The sequence below is a fragment of the Hevea brasiliensis genome, chromosome 14 (genome assembly GCF_030052815.1).
Source record: "Hevea brasiliensis isolate MT/VB/25A 57/8 chromosome 14, ASM3005281v1, whole genome shotgun sequence".
NCBI classification, from domain to species: domain Eukaryota; kingdom Viridiplantae; phylum Streptophyta; class Magnoliopsida; order Malpighiales; family Euphorbiaceae; genus Hevea; species Hevea brasiliensis.
In genome coordinates, this window is record NC_079506.1 from 1,931,792 (window position 1) to 1,949,637 (window position 17,846).

The 17,846-nt window shown below is 34.2% G+C and overlaps 3 protein-coding genes across 6 annotated transcripts; all 3 read right to left on the reverse strand.

Annotated features, from left to right (window-relative positions):
- Positions 1 to 1,072: 1,072 nt before the first annotated feature.
- Positions 1,073 to 4,127, reverse strand: LOC131173322 (putative disease resistance protein At3g14460). Of its 4 annotated transcripts, none has more exons than XM_058135454.1 (4): positions 1,817 to 4,127; positions 1,635 to 1,715; positions 1,349 to 1,431; positions 1,073 to 1,214 (listed from the first exon to the last, which is right to left on the reverse strand). In XM_058135454.1, the coding sequence occupies exons 1-2, from the start codon at positions 4,041 to 4,043 to the stop codon at positions 1,708 to 1,710; spliced, it is 2,235 nt and encodes a 744-aa protein (XP_057991437.1). In that variant the 5' UTR covers positions 4,044 to 4,127; the 3' UTR covers positions 1,073 to 1,214; positions 1,349 to 1,431; positions 1,635 to 1,707. The 4 variants fall into 4 exon arrangements, with proteins under 4 accessions (XP_057991437.1, XP_057991438.1, XP_057991435.1 ...); XM_058135455.1 differs by having other exon boundaries at positions 1,349 to 1,434; XM_058135452.1 differs by having other exon boundaries at positions 1,635 to 1,718; positions 1,817 to 4,123.
- On the reverse strand, positions 4,049 to 5,987 carry LOC131173323 (putative disease resistance RPP13-like protein 1). The gene has a single exon (XM_058135456.1). It carries the CDS (start codon positions 5,957 to 5,959, stop codon positions 4,136 to 4,138), a length of 1,824 nt encoding a protein of 607 aa, XP_057991439.1. The 5' UTR covers positions 5,960 to 5,987; the 3' UTR covers positions 4,049 to 4,135.
- An 11,269-nt stretch (positions 5,988 to 17,256) lies between these two features.
- On the reverse strand, positions 17,257 to 17,571 carry LOC131173436 (sulfated surface glycoprotein 185-like). The gene has a single exon (XM_058135796.1). It carries the CDS (start codon positions 17,569 to 17,571, stop codon positions 17,257 to 17,259), a length of 315 nt encoding a protein of 104 aa, XP_057991779.1.
- Between the last annotated feature and the right edge of the window lie 275 nt (positions 17,572 to 17,846).

Here is a 17,846-nt window from a genome sequence, read left to right on the forward strand (position 1 = left end):
TGAACGATTTTGGGTTAAATCCTCAGAAATGTGTAATGCTTCTAGGTCATGTTGTACTACTCTCCTCCAAGTCAATTTAGGTCTACTTCTTTTTTTCTTTCTATCCTCTAACCTAATGTGCTCTACTTGTCTAACCGTTCTCCAGAGGAAATTTCTAGTGTTGCCTCACCAAGAGACTGGTGAGAAAGGTACAATTCCACATTTGAATTTTCTTGATCTTGGCACCGTTTAATAAAGACCTAACAGGTATGAAGTTCACAACTTGATATTCTGTGTATATTTTTTAGTGAAAATGATGAATGGCCTCAGGTGAAAACTTACAACCAAGAAATTATATGATGCCTTTTATTTGCTTGCACCAAATGTCCTGATAGCATAGCTCTTAAATTTTCGCTGCATGTTCTGCAACTCTGTTGAATTCTTGAATTTGCTTCATCAAACAACCAGAATAGGCAATGTCTTAAATGCTTAAATCTCCACCTTCTTCATTTATCAGAAATGAATGACAAAATATTAAAAAGTTTATAGTTAGCTATCACTGATAAATAAATATGAAAAATTATTCACTTCAATTATGCACAGAATGCATATTAAAGTTTTTCAAGCATCAATTTTGACTTGGGAGCATTTTGGTGCAGAAGCTGAGGATGTGCGTATAATATCTACCAGTGTTGCGTTGGTGTCTATATGGCAGTATTTAGCAACCTAAGGCAATCTTTATCCAATTCCTTATTTTTGACGCTAAAGATAGGATTTGTATATCAATGAACTTAGTGGTACTGGAGAACAATTGAGAGCAAAAGGCACAAATAATTTTACATTGTCGTACAAGAAATTTTGTACAAAGCACTGTAGAAAGGAGAAAATTTTGCTTTCAATGAAAGTGATCACTGAGTGTTGAACGGTAGCAAAAGGGTAAACTTCAGCCACAAAAGCGACCAGTGTGACAATACGCTTTGCAGTGGAGCAACAAAGCATGACAGAGGAATCCATATGAATTCAGCAACATATACAATTCACCAGTCTTGATATGGTACTTTTTGATCTATCCATATGGCTCTTGATGAGAAGAGATGATGCTGGGATGACTTGTTATTTTCAAGTCTTTGGTCAGGCCTTGAGCTTGCTAGCCCTGGAGATTGGAGTATCAAAACTCTAAAGCTTTCTTAAATGTGTAGATATGAAAATAACCTTTGGCCAGTCCTTCAATTGGTCTGCACAAAACAAAGGAAAATTTCAGTTAATAATCATGAAAGATTGGACTACATTGTAAACCAAGTCACTTTTTTGCTCCATAAGTCCAACGTATGAAAGCTAAATGGTAACTAAGTTGAACAGTACAAAATACCTAGGTCATATGCTGCCATTCTTTGGTCTTGAACCTGTTTTCCACTTTTTTCAGCCATTTGTCGGAATCATGTAAAGATGTTTCTGCAAATTAATATGAACATACGGGATAAAATCAGATGCAGAAGCTATGTTATTCTGACTTGCATATATGACATTATTGAAATATAAATCGCATTTGACTCGCATATGTGATATCATTGAAACATAAATTGAGTGTTGAGAAAGCAAACAATTGTTAACATTTTTCTGTTCCACTTTTTATATGTCAGCCTATGAGGAGGTACCTGTATTAAGCACAATCCTTAAAACCATAATTCCTCACCTTGAATGCAGGATAATCTTTCTTCTTCTTTTTTTTTAACTACCTTCTGCAACATTAAAGAAATAAATTAAAAAGAAAAATAAAGAAAAGAGGCATACATCATGAAAATAGATAATATAGCTTAAGTTCTTTAAAATTGATTACCTATAATTTCCACAAATGGAATGCGAGCTAATTCTTGCAACTCTCGCCCTTTACCCTTCTGGCAGCTTTTTTGAAGTAGAGGGCAGTTGTAGATCTGCAATTGCAAAAGAGAGGGAGGCAGACCATTCTTTGGAAAGGAGACAAGTTTAGGGCATCTCACGATCCTCATATATTCAAGTGATGTGAGGCTTTGAAAACCCTTGCTGGAAAGGTATTTCAGGTCTTGGAATTCTTCAATGATAAGGCTAGTAAGAGAGGTAGGCAACTTCATATCTATCTCATCCTGTGGAAAGGACAACACACCAGGACATCCGCCTATACTGAGGTTCTTGAGAGAGGTGAGTCTGTGCAAACCCCAAGCAAACAGAGGGGTATAAATCTCGACATTATGAATACAAAGTGATGTCAAGTTGGTGGGGAAGCCTTCTTCTGGAAAGGATATAATGCCTGGACAATCTTGTATAGCTAATTCTTGAAGGGAAGTGAGATTGTGCATATTATCCGGAAGGACTTTGAGCTTATCACAGTGACTTATCTTAATGTGGTGGAGATTGTTGAGTATGTGCAGATTCTTGGGTAAGGATTTAAGATAAGGAAGATATCTGATTTTAAAAGATTCAAGAAATGTGTTGTTGTCAAACCTTTCAGCTATTGACTCTATCTTTGCATTTATGCTGTGAAATGAGAAACAATTCAAAACCAGATATTTAAGGGAAGCAGGTAACTCCCCTAAGAATGTAAGAGAGCTGCAGCCATCGATTTCCAAATTCTGGAGATTAGATAAGTTAGTGTTGCAGCTGATACTATCCTCATCAGTAACCCTAGAAGAGGAATAAGCCTCTCCCACATCCAGCAGCCTCTGCAATTCGGTGCAGTGACTGATCTTTAGCCTTTTTAGAGATGAAGGCAGCTGATGTCTTCCAATGGAAATCAAAGAATGACAATAATCAATTGTCAACTCTTCAAGACACAAACTGCTGTAAATTACTGCATCTGGCAAAGAAATAAGTCTAAAGCAACCTTCAATAGATAGCTTTCTCAGAGACTTTAAACTGTGAAGCCATGGCAGTAGTCTCTCAAGCCTTTCACAACGATGAAATTGTAAAATTCTTATTTCACTATCAGCGACGCCCTTTTGCAACAACTCTTCATTTTCAGCGATGCCCTCATCAAGCTTCCAATGTAGATTATTGAAACGTGGGATGTAAACATCAGAACCAATAGTTAATGTTTCTAACTTTCTCAAGCCTCGCATCAACTCTTCTGGTCGAAATAAAAATGGTCCCGTTACATTCAACATGTTTGCCGAGCTAAAGCCTCCACCCAGTTCAACCTTTCTGCATCCATTGATTACTAAGCGTAAGAGAGATATCACCGGAAGGCTTCCAAATGAAACCACCAATTCACAACATTCTATAATATCAAGCTTTTGCAATGAATACAAATGGCTGGGCAATGTTCCCAACAGTTTGGGACACCTAACAATAGAAAGTTCGCGCAGATGAGGGAATTCATACCCACAAATCTTCCACTCTTCCCATTCATACATGTCCTCAAAGTGCAGCGTCTCGAGAGCCGGAAAAGGATTTGAATTGCTCATACCCTCACCATAAAACTCACGATCAACCACTTTTACATTGGGAAACTCTTTGATAACCAAGTACTTGAGAGAGGAAAGCAGCCCAAGTTGCGGCAAGGTTGTGCACTTGAAGCAATTCTCCAACTTTAGGCTCACCAAATTGCTAAATAAAGGATCCCCTACCCACGATGGAAATTGAATACCACCATAACGAATTATGGTGAGCTTTTTCAGATTTCCGTGAGGTTTCATCTTCTCAATTACTTCCCTGTGGCAAATTTCATTTGGAATATTTTGAAATTTCAATCCACTCCAAAAATAAAAAATCCCCCAATCCATCACCAAATCGTCCATTTTCTCCTTGTCTAATAGAATGGCTCCCCTTACATCTGAATCATTAGCCACATTCTCCAGCCTTGAAATGCGGAGTGTCCCTTGAAGAAATTTTAAATTCGTCAAAGCTGTTATACTGACTTCGTTACCTTCCCCCACAACAAAATCAGACAATGTCCGAAGACGTTTTAATTCTTCTATTCCCTGTGGCATCCCTTCCACACATGTGTCTTGGATATCAAGATGACGCAGGTTGATCAGATTTTGCATTTCTAAAGGCAATTTCTTGAGATGCCAACAGCCTCTCAGCAGCATAGTCTGTAAGTTGCATAGAAAGGTTGTTGTCTCAGGTGAAGTTCTAACAGAGGTGTATGAAAGGTCAAGATACCTTAGATGCTTCAAGGCACCTATTGAATCTGGTAGCTCAGGATATTATAACCATGGAAGGATAGCACCCTTAAACATCGTAACGTTGATAATAAATAAGAAGGAACACAATTTGCTAAGTAGTGACATGGAAAACCATAACGGTGTAGTGATAAAGGCAGGAAGGTTCGCATACACTTGATATTTTCAAACAACTCAAATCTTTCACAGCGATCATAGGGGCTAGGGATGTAAGAAGAGTGGCGAGATTTTTCTTGCTTGCGTGGAGTCACTTTATCCTCCAATCTGAAACATGCATCTCCAGCAACCACTTGTGCTAGGTCATTCACCAGGTCATGCATTATGAATCCACCAGTGCTTGAAGATTGAAAAAATGATCTAGAGAATAGATCTTGAAAATACTCTTCTCCCACATCCTCCATATGTTGACCGTCTCGTTGCTCAATTAGACCTTCTGCCATCCATAGAAGGACTAGCTCTTTCTCTTCAAATACATAATCCTTGGGGAATATTGCACAATAAGCGAAACACCTCTTTAAATGGGAAGGGAGATGATAGTAGCTTAATTTTAACACAGGAAGAATGTTGTTGACATCGTCTTGTAAATTCCAGATTTTGCTGTTCATTACATTTTCCCAATCCTCCCATGGTTTTGAGCGTAGAAGGCCACCCAAAGTCCTTGCTGCCAAAGGCAAGCCACCACACTTCTTGATGACCTTGTCGCGGATGACTTCCAATTTTGGATCTGCAACTCTTCTACCAGCAAAGGCATGGTAAAGAAACAATTTCCAGCAATTTTCATCTGAAATACAATTCAAATTGTGAGATTCAATTGTTTCCATCATCCGTGCAATAGCTTCATCACGTGTTGTCACAATCACTCTGCTTCCCGGAGCTCCATGCATCAATGGAGAACACAAGGCATTCCACTCATCATAATTCTTGTTCCAGACATCGTCTAAAACAATAAAAAACTTCTTTCCTTCTAATTTTTCACACAACTCCAGTTGAACTTGATTGAGCTCGTTTAGATAACACGACTGTCGAGTTATCGACTCAAGAATGCTCTTTGTTATCTTCAAAATGTCAAACTCATCAGACACACAAACCCATCCTTTTAGATGAAATTGTTGTTTTGATGACTTATCATTGTAGTTGTAGACAAGCCGGGCGAGCGTTGTTTTACCCACCCCACCCATCCCAAAAATGGGTATTACTCCAACTTTCACATCACTTGTATTCGAAATCAAATCAAGTATCTTCCTTTTATCTTCATCTCTGCCATACACTTCAGGTTCATTATCCAAACATGTACTGGGCGGTCGCACACATACCTTGTTAGAGGACGTCGCACCAACATTTCTCTTTATCAAATCCAAGTCGTTTTGTTGGTCTACGATCTGCTGAAATCTGATAGTGATCTCCTTCATCTTGAACAACATCGTTGAATTGAACATGACTGCCCCTGGATTGATGGTAATTGACACAGTATGAAAGAGTTTCCGACGCTTACTTGAACCAGCTTCAGTTTCTCCCTTCAACTGGCGTTGCAAATATTCAGTTTGAAACTCGTCCAAGATGTCCTCCACATCATAAGCCAAATCTTTGAGCTCGTCCAGCAACATCTTCACCGACTGGTTAGACATCTGCTTCTCCTCTGCATCTTCAAGCATGGCTTGGATCGTCCTCAATCTTTTCTCCCACTCGTTAATTTCAGCACTTACTTGCCTCTCACGAGCAAACTTTAGAAACTCAGGGCACTCAATCCTCTCAAACAAGGCCTGAATGAATGATGACAGAGCAGACTCTGCAATGAAAGACACGGCCTGTCCAACAAAAGACATGATTTTTTCTTAGAACAGAGTAACTATGAAAGAGATGGATAGACAGCGAGGACAGATTGATTTTCAAGAATTCACTTAGAAACAGGAAGAAGGGATTGATTAGTATATGCTTTCACATTGCTTTAGCTAAAGTCAATAAAGAATATGTGTTAAGCAGAGTGAAAAAGCAGCTCACCAATTTTGAATATTTATACGTGTTAAGCAGAGTACACTTAGTGAAGTCAGAGCTTTTTACACTTGAAGCACAAAGTTAAAAAAAAAAAAAAAAAAAAAAGGGCAAAGTCCCAACTTCTACGGCCAACTTGAAAAGATGTTGACAGTGATTTAGATAATTATTTTGATGGGAATAGATCTTATTTTATAAATATTATATTAAAATTAGTATAAAAATACTAATAATAATTAAATGCATACAACCAAGGAAAAAACTACAAAAGTTAATTAACCATTAAGATTCAAATACATTTATGTTTATGCTGACAAATGTAATAACTCTTGTGTCTCTTAAAATTTTAGTCAACTACTTATAAATATATTAATTAAGAGAAATAATATAAATTTGTAAATATTAAGAATAATTAAAAAATTTGTAAGTATATAAATTTATAAATATATAAATTTGTAAATATTAAGAATATTTAAATTTGCTTAATATTGAAATTTATGAAATGTGAAATAATACAATTAATTTTTTTATCAATTAAAATTTAATAATATAAATTTGTAAATATTAAGAACAATTAAAAAATAAATTAGTGAAAGTGAAATTTAATATTTAAATTTTATTAATTTTATTATAATAAATTAAATAATTTTTAATAAATTAATAATACTTATAGGAATACAATTATAAATTTATATAATTTTAAAATTAGAAATTGTAATACAATTTTTTATAATAGAATTATTATTGAAAGAAATTTATAATTTTAATTTATATTAATTATAATAATATCATAATTAAATTTTTTCATAAATTTAGTTTTTTGCATAAATTTCCTTGATAAGAGTCATTAGTGATAAATTTTTCGTTGTTAAAATATCTAAACAACAAATTTATTTTTAATATTTTATTAGCAACAAATTCATATATTTATTGCTAATAGTTTAAAACTAATAGCAAGATGTAGAATATATTCTTAAAGATTTTAGAAATATTTACTTTAGAAAAAATGTAGAAAGTATAAATTTTATGATTGTGTATCCTAATTAGATAAGGTTCTTAATGAGATTAGGATTCTTCAATTCATAATTAGGATTGAATTAACGTCCTAAAATTTTAATGTGATTGAGATTCCTAATTAATTCCTTCCTGGTTTCATGTAGCCTTTAAATCAAATGGGTATGAGAATCTAATGATAGTGATTTCCCTATGCTTAATATATATTTATTTAATTAACAAAACGTACATCAAATTAAAGCACATAAAAGTCATATCAAATATGTCTATTAACATATATATGATTTATAGTTAGATGTTTATATCACGAAGGTCATAGGAAAATATCTGACACTCCAAAAGAATCTGCACCATTGGGTTTCACAGGTCATTTTCTGATAGTAACCTGTATGAATTGACAATTGTTCTTCCATTATTATTAGGAAATTACAGGATAATAAAAATAAAGATATTACATTGAGTGCAAAATTTCAAGTCAAAATACAAAGCTTACAATAGTAAATGTCATAAATTTTAAATTAACTTGAATTCTCTTATTTACGGTGTTCTCCGCTAAAATTATAAACTCTAGATAAATTGGGACATATTTAGTATTTTTTTTAAGGGTCATGGATGATAACTTACTCCTTGCAAAATTTTCACAACTGTTATTACTATAACCTAATGTCTAGGTTCGGGATAGTGGGTACGTAAGGGGAAGGTGTTACACACCCCTTACGCCTGGTCTAACCTCGTTAATTCGAGTGTCAGTCATCTATTAATATTTCTAGAAGTCTTATTTATTATTTCTCTATTAAACTTTATCCTAAAAATGCAATTCAAATCCTACATAAGCGAGTAATCTACAAAAGGGTTGTTGTTTACAAACAATTTTCATGCACAAGTAATTTCTATCTATGGGGTTGCTAATTATTTAAATGATATTTACCAGATGATTAAAATTAATTTACAAACAAATTCAATTTTAAACAATCTTAAGTTTCTATTTAACCTAATTAATTAATTTTTTTACCAAGTTATCCTAAGAATAATTGAACTAAATTAATTATGTACATGTGTAATTTATTCTAATATCACATAAGACCCCAACAATCACAACCTAATAAAGATTTATAACATGTAAATTTATTTTACAATTATCAAGTATTAAATTAAATTTATTTTACATGCTAAGATTAGTTTAATTTATAAACAAGATTAATTTTAATTTACCAAGTATTTATTTAAATTAATTACATGCAAAAATCAGTTAAATTTAAAACAAAGTTAATTTTAATTTATCAAATAAAAATCTTATTATTACTACAATTTCATGCCAATGGTTATTTTACGAATTTAGGATTACTTACTTGTTAGTAATTGCAGTTGCTATTGGAGCAAACTACCCTTAAAAAATGGCATTCTCTTCTAGCATAGCAATGATATCCCTGACTACTCCCGTTTAGCTCTATGTAAGCTCCACACAAATGTCCTTTTTAGTACTTAACTTAGAACTGCTTATCAATTTTGTTTGTAATAAAAAATAAAGAAACTAAAGAAAATAAAGAAAATAAGAAAATACTAATAATAATTCACATTGGATTCTAACTCTAGTCTCCTAAAGGGGTTAAAATTCCTAATCAGTTACAACTACCTAATGGTCTAAGTCTTCTAACATGATCAAAATATTTCATAACACCTCTTGAATTAAAAGAACATAGAAAAATAGATCAAATATCAATTAGAATCTAAGAACACACAAGAACATTTATAAATATGCAATTATCAGATTTTGACAGATTGACAGTAGTAAGAAATTTAATTTTTAAAAAATAGTTAGACATGCGTAAAAATTATGAAAACTTATAGAAGATAGCGAACACATCATATAAGATCATAAAATTTATAAACCAAAACAAAATCCTAGCCGAATGATCTACACAAATCGTAACTTTTCAAAGTGACAGAATTACACTATTTTTTTGTAAAATTCATAACTCATCAACCTCAACAGATATTAATGTGAAACCAATTGGAAAAAATTCACAAGATTTGGAACTTAATTTTAGACACCAGATTCATACAAAAATATTAAGAAACAAGGGAGATATGTGCTTCACAATTCGGGTATGCTGCAAATCAGATTTTGTAGGAACCCTAAATTCAAAGAGCCATAACTTACAAAATACAAAAGCTTTTTCAGTGATTCTTGATCCTAAATTAATAAAATTTCATGTAGAATATGAATATAATTTTTCTAAAATATTTACAGATTCAAAAAATAACAAACAATAATAAAAACATGAGAGATAGAAAATTGAGTATGTGCAGAGTTGTGTATCCTCTCAAATTAAACATGATTACATAATCTACATGAACTTGCAAGATAAATTAGAAAATAAGGAGCATAGAATTAAATGTTACAGGGCATAGATCTTGAAAAGAAAATGACAAAAACCAATCTTCAAGAAAAATCTTGCAAAAAAATCTTCTTGAAGAAAAGAAAAGAACCAAAAGAGTTTTGAATATCTCTCTAAATCTCCTATAGTTCTAAAATATCTCTAAATAGTTTTGAATTTTCTGCATCTTTTCCTTTTTTTTTTCCTCCCTAGTAGGGTATTTATAGGGTTTTGGGAGAGAGGTGTGATAGGATTTGACGTCCTAGAGTGATAAGGTTCAGATAACTTAAACAACTAGGGTTGCAGAATTTGGATAAGACTGGGATATGGGTATAGTGTTCTAACTAATAGGAAGAGAGGCAAAGGGGACGACATTAATAGGGAGTGAGGAAGAGGTATGGTAGGATTTGGAGTCGTAGTGTGATAAGGTTCTAACTTAAACAACTGGGATTGAGGAATTTGGGTGAGACTGTGATATGGGTGAGGTGATCCAACCAATAGAAAGAGAGAGAAAGGGGGCGACACCAATAGGAAGAAGAGAGAGAAAAGGGGCGACACCAATAGGAAGAGAGAGAAAAGGGGCGACACCAATAGGAAGTGAGGAAGAGAGTGGGGCCAAGGGGGAGAGAGAGTTTGCATGGGAGAGAGATAGAGAAAAATATATTTTTTTTATTTTAATTTTCAGAAAATAAATTAAAATGGGTCCTATTTAAAATTTCTATGTAACACCCCTTACCCGATCTACAATATAGCCAAACAAGGCGTACCACATTCGGTGCCGGAGCACCCTATCTTGTCTTATCGTGTACATTATTAGTTTAAATTCCATTTATTTATATTATCCCATGTATTGAAAATTTTTTTTTATCACATTTTATTTTTATGGAGACCCGGACCGAGTCTCCTCTATTTTATTAGCGTTTGGCGAGTTTCACTATTCACCTGTTAACAAACAGTTTCATATCCATCTCATTTTTCCATGTATCATATCATATCATCATTTGCTCATATAAATTTCTCATATTCATTTCAAGTAAATACATTTCATTTTATTCATATAAAATCATGTACAATATTTACAAACTGTTATACAATCTCAAAATTTAATTACATCACTCACTTATGTACAATGATCAAAATACAAAAGCTAAATACACATGGGCCCTACCAAAAATAAACTGCTGAGGTGACACGTCACACTACTACAAAGTCTGCTCCAATTCACGGTATGGACTGGTCCTGCTCACCAGTACCTACGCGATGAAAAAACCAATGCGATAAACATAACGCTTAGTGGTGCATAAATTAAAATAGAAATAAACTAACTAATTAAAGATAATTATTCCATGTATAATTTCATAAAGAAATGCAGATTTCATGAATTTTGTGTCATTTACATGTTTATTGAACTTTGGGAGCAATTAAGTTTATCAGGATCTTTTCTGCTCATTTATTCCATATTCAGTCTTATTAAATTCATATCAGTGTCCAAGTAACCTATAACAGACTATAAAGACTGGATATACGGGAGTATACTAGTTAGACATCCGTATGTCTATCATGTATACATCGGTCATGTCGGGCGCAAGTGATGTGACTTATCCGCAAGTATACGGGTCGTCTCAAGTAATAAAGTGATGAATCAAGTATCGTTCCCACTAGGATTTGCTGTTTGATTACTAAACTATGAATGAAGCGATTATTTGGGCTAATGATTAACGAATAAATGGTAAGTGTAATGAGCAAGGTAAATTGATTAATCTAATTGAAATAGGTAAAGAGCAAACAAATAAATTCTGATTCTAGTTCGCAATTAAACTAAATTATCAATGGGTAATTTAAACGAAAGTCTAATTTTGGTAAAAGTGATTCCAGAGTTGGGGATTTATGCATAAATTAATTGGGATTTGTCTTGGGCATTCCAATTTTTTAGGGAAAAATAGAGTTTTAAGGAAATTGATTCTAAATCCCTTTAATATCTTTTTCAAGCATATCAAAGTGTATTCTAAAATAACCAAACCTACTTTCGTATGTATTTAATTATTTTAAAACCCATTAAGTTTTGTAACCAATAATTAATTCCTCTTAAAGTCCTAGTTTATTTCTAAATCTAGGTGATTTTAAGTTCCAATCCTTGATTAACTATCAATGACTTTCACCTTTCGGTCCTTCAATCAAAGATTAACACAATACCCAATGGGTACCAACATTAGGCAAGTAAATCAAGCACACAAGGAAGGAATTAAAACCTATATTTATGTAAAATAAGGAAATACCCAATCCAAATCCACAAATTAATCTAAAACATATTTCCCAACTCTGAAATCTAAGGAAATTACTCACTCATAATGGTATTTACAAGAAATATAGATGGAAGAATAAAGAAAAACATGATAAAAGGACTGAAATAGGAAAACCCAGGTGGAAGAACCAAGGTCTCTGGTTTCTGGAGCTCCAAACTCGTGCAGCTCCTTGATGTGACTTATCCGCAAGTATACGGGTCGTCTCAAGTAATAAAGTGATGAATCAAGTATCGTTCCCACGAGGATTTGCTGTTTGATTACTAAACTATGAATGAAGCGATTATTTGGGCTAATGATTAACGAATAAATGGTACGTGTAATGAGCAAGGTAAATTGATTAATCTAATTGAAATAGGTAAAGAGCAAACAAATAAATTCTGATTCTAGTTCGCAATTAAACTAAATTATCAATGGGTAATTTAAACGAAAGTCTAATTATGGTAAAAGTGATTCCAGAGTTGGGGATTTATGCATAAATTAATTGGGATTTGTCTTGGGCATTCCAATTTTTTAGGGAAAAATAGAGTTTTAAGGAAATTGATTCTAAATCCCTTTAATATCTTTTTCAAGCATATCAAAGTGTATTCTAAAATAACCAAACCTACTTTCGTATGTATTTAATTATTTTAAAACCCATTAAGTTTTGTAACCAATAATTAATTCCTCTTAAAGTCCTAGTTTATTTCTAAATCTAGGTGATTTTAAGTTCCAATCCTTGATTAACTATCAATGACTTTCACCTTTCGGTCCTTCAATCAAAGATTAACACAATACCCAATGGGTACCAACATTAGGCAAGTAAATCAAGCACACAAGGAAGGAATCAAAACCCATATTTATGTAAAATAAGGAAATACCCAATCCAAATCCACAAATTAATCTAAAACATATTTCCCAACTCTGAAATCTAAGGAAATTACTCACTCATAATGGTATTTACAAGAAATATAGATGGAAGAATAAAGAAAAACATGATAAAAGGACTGAAATAGGAAAACCCAGGTGGAAGAACCAAGGTCTCTGGTTTCTGGAGCTCCAAACTCGTGCAGCTCCTCTCCTCCAGAGAATGGCGTCTTCTCTCCCTCTTTCTATATAATTTTCTTTCCTTTCTGTTTTTCCTTCCCTTCCTCTTTTTGGCAAAAATAAGGAAATGATGAATTTATATGGTCCCTAAAAGTTACCCTAAAAGTAAATAAAAGACAAGGAGTGGATAGGAAATGAGGTGTAAAATTATCCAAGTCGTGACACTTTCACGTTACGGGCATTACGCAGGGTTGGCAACCTAAGCGACTTCTTAGCAAATTTAGCCTCAGTCGCATCATGCCTTAAGGTTAGCGGACCTTCAGCAAATCTCGGCAGACTTATAGTAAAATGGACTTTTCTGCTCATGCTTGACTTGTGTTGCACCTTAAGCATTGCCGCTTTACCCTGAGCATGACCTTAAGCAAGGTCTCAAGCAAATTTCGGCTGGTTTGCTCTTTCAAGGCTTGATTTCTTCAACTTTCCTCTATGGTTAAAGGATTCCAAATTTCTTCAAATCACTTCCTAATGCACTCATTGATCCTTGATTTGCCACAAAATCCTATCAAAAACAACAAAATTACAAAAATCAAATATAAAGTATTTAAATTCAACAAATAAGCTAAAATAAAGCTAAAAACATAAAATATACTAAAATATAAGGGCAAAATGAATGCAAAACTACCCTAAAATGCCTATATGAAATGAGTGTAACAAATTCCCCCAAACTCAAACCTTTGCTTGTCCTCAAGCAAATTAAAACAATTAATGCAATTTGGGGTACCTTACCTTAAATTTATGAAAATTACTTATCCAAACTCTCAAGTTTACCTTTAGCCACCAACACACCATATACCCACTTTCAAGATGCAAAGAATTCAATCCTTACCAAAGTTATCACCGCTTAGCCTTGGGTCAATTATCCATATCATTAAACCCAAACCAATCAATCACAAAGAATAATCGTGCCTAAATAGACTATAGGGTAATCCATAAGCTAAAGTATCTCAAATAATGATGGAAGTAAATGAATGGATTAACGATATCACAATCCCATAGGCAATTCTCCTATTCCAATCTCCACTAATGTAGCAAAACACCATCAAAAGATCAAAAGGACTTTCAAGGGTCGTAATGGGGTAAAGGGGGTGATAATGTGGCTAACAAGAAAGGGATAAGGGTAACAAAATATGAGAATAATCAAATTATTAAAAGATCAAGACACACAATTTTTTTTTTTTTTTTTTAAATCAAATTTGGGAAGGAACTTTACAACTATTCACTAATGCTAGCATATAATTTTGAAGCTTTTGGAGGGATTATATAAATGATATTGACTTTGAATTACAATTGTCCCTTTCAATTCACCCCCAAACTCATTTCTTTGGGTACTTGGGTGGTGAATTACTTTACATACCATAATTGAATTTGCTAGCCTTTCCCTTCTTTTTTTTTTAGTCACTTCTCCCAACTAATTATTATTATTATTATTATTATTTTATTTTTAATTATATCTATCACTCAAATGATTATCTCATAGGGGGTAGGTAAGTGTTTGGGTTTATGGCTAGGCATTAATGTGGGTTCCAAAGGGATAAGAGAGATAAATGTAGGCTCAAATTGGTTCCAAAGGGAAATTTTTAAGTGAGGTTGGCTAAGGCTAAAATATGGGTTTAAAATTCAAAGAATGCCTCAATCATTTCTTTCTCAAGTGCATGCTATGATTTCGCCTTGAAAGGTTTAGAAAGATTGTTCTAGGATTGGTGAGACATCAATTAGCTACTTCTCACTCTAGAGTTTTCTCTAAGCACTCAAAGTCAATGCAATTGATTGGGTGGCCCTTGGCTAAGAAGGTATAAACTAAAGCAAGAATCTAATAACTTTGCACCTATTTAGAACTTTCAATCCATCAAACCCTTCTAAAAGTAAGCTCAATTGCTCTTCAAAGCAATTCTCAATCCTCTAAGGACAAGGTAAAAATTTATTTTTATGATATGCATGATCCTAAAATGAGTGCATAAATCAAATTAAAACTAAGTGTAATCTATATGAAAACTATATGCAAATGTATGTGTATGAGTATAGACATGTGTGTGGTTTATGTATAAGTGTATGGATTATCTATATATGGATGAATGAAATGCAATAAATGAATAAAAGAAAATTTTAAAAATTTGCGAAAATTTTGCCTTCAACCCCAAACTCAAATGAAACATTGTCCTCAATGTTTAAAATAAATGCGAAGATGGGAAAATTGTGAGAATTGCTAAATTATTGAAATTTATACAATTGGGGATTGAATCAATATAAGCTCAAGAATTCCAAAATTAGCTCAAAATGATATTAACAATGAAGCTTTAGAGAGAAAAATGTGAAAAAGTATCCCAAAATGTATGAGTTTACACTGCTTAAGATGTTGCTTAACCTGTTGCGTAGGGTAAAGCGAAAGCATAAGCATTGGCAACATACCATAAGCATAAATGGTAAAAGGGAAGCTGTTACCTCCAACTGATGTGAAACAGATGCGGCTCAAAGAAAATTGTGCAACTCATCAATGTCAGCAAAATTAGGATTGAAGAAAAGATAAAGTGCAAAAATAATGTTCAAGAAAATGAAAGAGTGTAAAGAAATAAAATGTAACAGTTAAATCAAAAATTAAACTAAGAAACATTCACAGAGTAACTATGTCCATAGCAGAAAATAAAATAGAGTAAAATGAAATAAAATAAGTAAACTAAAGGAAAGAAGTGCAAGTATAATCATAAAAACTAATTACCAAAGTATTACAACTAGTACCAAAGTTCGAAAGCTAAAATAAACAGATTACAAAATAAGCGAAAGCAGAAATTAAAGCTGCACTCTTGATCGAGTTACGCTATCCGGCCTTTGTTCTTTGCATCGAGTCCGCCTTGAGTTCTGCAGTAGGTTCATTATGATCCGAAGCTTCAGAAGCAGTTTCCAAGTTTTCTGTTAAGTCTTTCATTTCTTGAAACATGGCTTGGCCCCAATGATATAAATTGTTGTAGGATTGGGCCAGTTTGTTGTAAAGCTCCAGCATTTGAAGTTGATGTTGCTTCTGTTTCTTTTTAAGAGATAAAAATCTCTTTTTAAGTTTCTTTTCTAGCTTCTTCTTTTGGTTAACCTGCTCCTGACCCATGGCTTCAATTTTGATTTCTAAGTTTTTCAAGGAAGCAAGAATTTCTGTGGTATCAGGTGAGGGAGCAGATGGTTGGACAGTGAAATTTGTTATCCTGGATTCCAAGGATTTTAAGATGGATAACATGTCTGCTGAGAAGTGTGGGGTAGAGGTTGGTTGTGGTTCTGCTGGTGCAAAAGTGGTGGGGTTTGCGATGCACAGGGTATCAGTCTTCTTTGTATGAGTATATGTATGGCCTATTTTCTCACAAACATCCATATGCAGCAACATTGTGCTGTCTATATATGATTCCCCAGAAACTGGCAGCAATTTATATAGACTAGCATCAAAGCTAAAAGATTTCGCTATAGCAGTTATATACCCCCCAAAAACAATACTACCTTTAGTATGCTTGGTGACAATTTGGTGCCAATGAGTAGCTATGAAATGGGTTGTACTTACTTGTTTTCTCTCCTTCATGCACCACAATAGAAACAAATCCCCAGCACCCACAATACTGTTACTGTGTCCCCTTCCTAAAACAGTGTAAGTAATGAACCTATGGAGGTATTTCAATACATGGTCAACTATCCTAGAGGCTTTTGCAGTCCTCTGTCTATAATAACCTCCAAAAGGTGCAATATCTTTCCAGAATTGAACAGGGTCATAAACAGTTTGCTGCCACTCAATGTTTTTATACCCCGAATCCTGAAAACCAAAAATGGCATTCAAAGCACCCATGTCTAACTCCCTATCAATTCCAGCACATCGAAAATATATCATATCTTTATGTTCAGGCACTGTTGGTTTGAAACTCAACTTTAGGGAACTCAAAAATTCGAGGGTTAGATCCTTGTACACTGGTTCCCTAATTTTAGCAAAATCAATCCAGCTAACAACATCCAAATAGGCAAAGACAGAATCATAAATGCCTAATTCGTTCAAAATCTGCTCATCCATATACTTGTTTGCCAAAATATTTTTAGAAAGTAATTTCTCATAGGCCTTTTTCATATCCATATCCCTAAAAGCCCAAGGTAATGGAGAAATTACCTCCTCTATAGTATCTGCAGATGACGCAGTCTTTGGAGAATGTAAGGAGAGAGTTCTTGGTGTTTGGACCATTTGGTCTTTGGGGTTTGCGAGGAAGACCTGGTCCTTTTGCTAACTGGTTCAGAGGATTGAGGTGGAGAGTTTAAGTCGAAGGGGACAGAGGGTACTCGTTTCCTTTTTCCGACAGGGGTTTTCTTAGGTTTACTTGCAGCCCTTTTTGTTTTTCCTTAGGTCTTTGTTTGAGTAGGAACAGGGTCAGGCGTTGGTTTTGGGGAATGGGTATCGGTAATTTGTGTTTCATTTGGCGGCTCGGATTGCGGCGAGAGGGGAGTCGGCGGAATGAGAGGTGGTATTTGGCTTGGGGGCGGGGGCGGTGACTGAGGTGGTGGTGATTGTGGTAATGGTGGCGTTTGTGGTGGTGGGGACTGAGGTAATGGCGGTGATTTGGGGTTAGGGTTTGTGGGTAATGAGGATGGAGTACCCATTTTAGATTTGACAGAATGTCGAAGTCCACTGAGTTTGGGTTTGTGAGAGGACCACATTTTGGTTCTTACCATTTTAATGAAAAGGAGGAAACCTTTCGGCTTCCTGTAAAAATTGCCGGAAAAAATGGCGTGAGGAAGGAAGTCGACGAGGTTTATCGGGAGTGTTGGCGAGGTTTTTGGAAAATTGGCGGAAATGCTGGGCCTTTTTAAAATGTGGGGTAGACATGTGGTATTTTGGGCCATGCTTAGGGTTAGGCATAAGGTTCAGCAGAATTTGCTTAAGACTTTGCTTGACAAGCAATGTCATCAGCAAGTTTCGGCAGGTTTTGAGC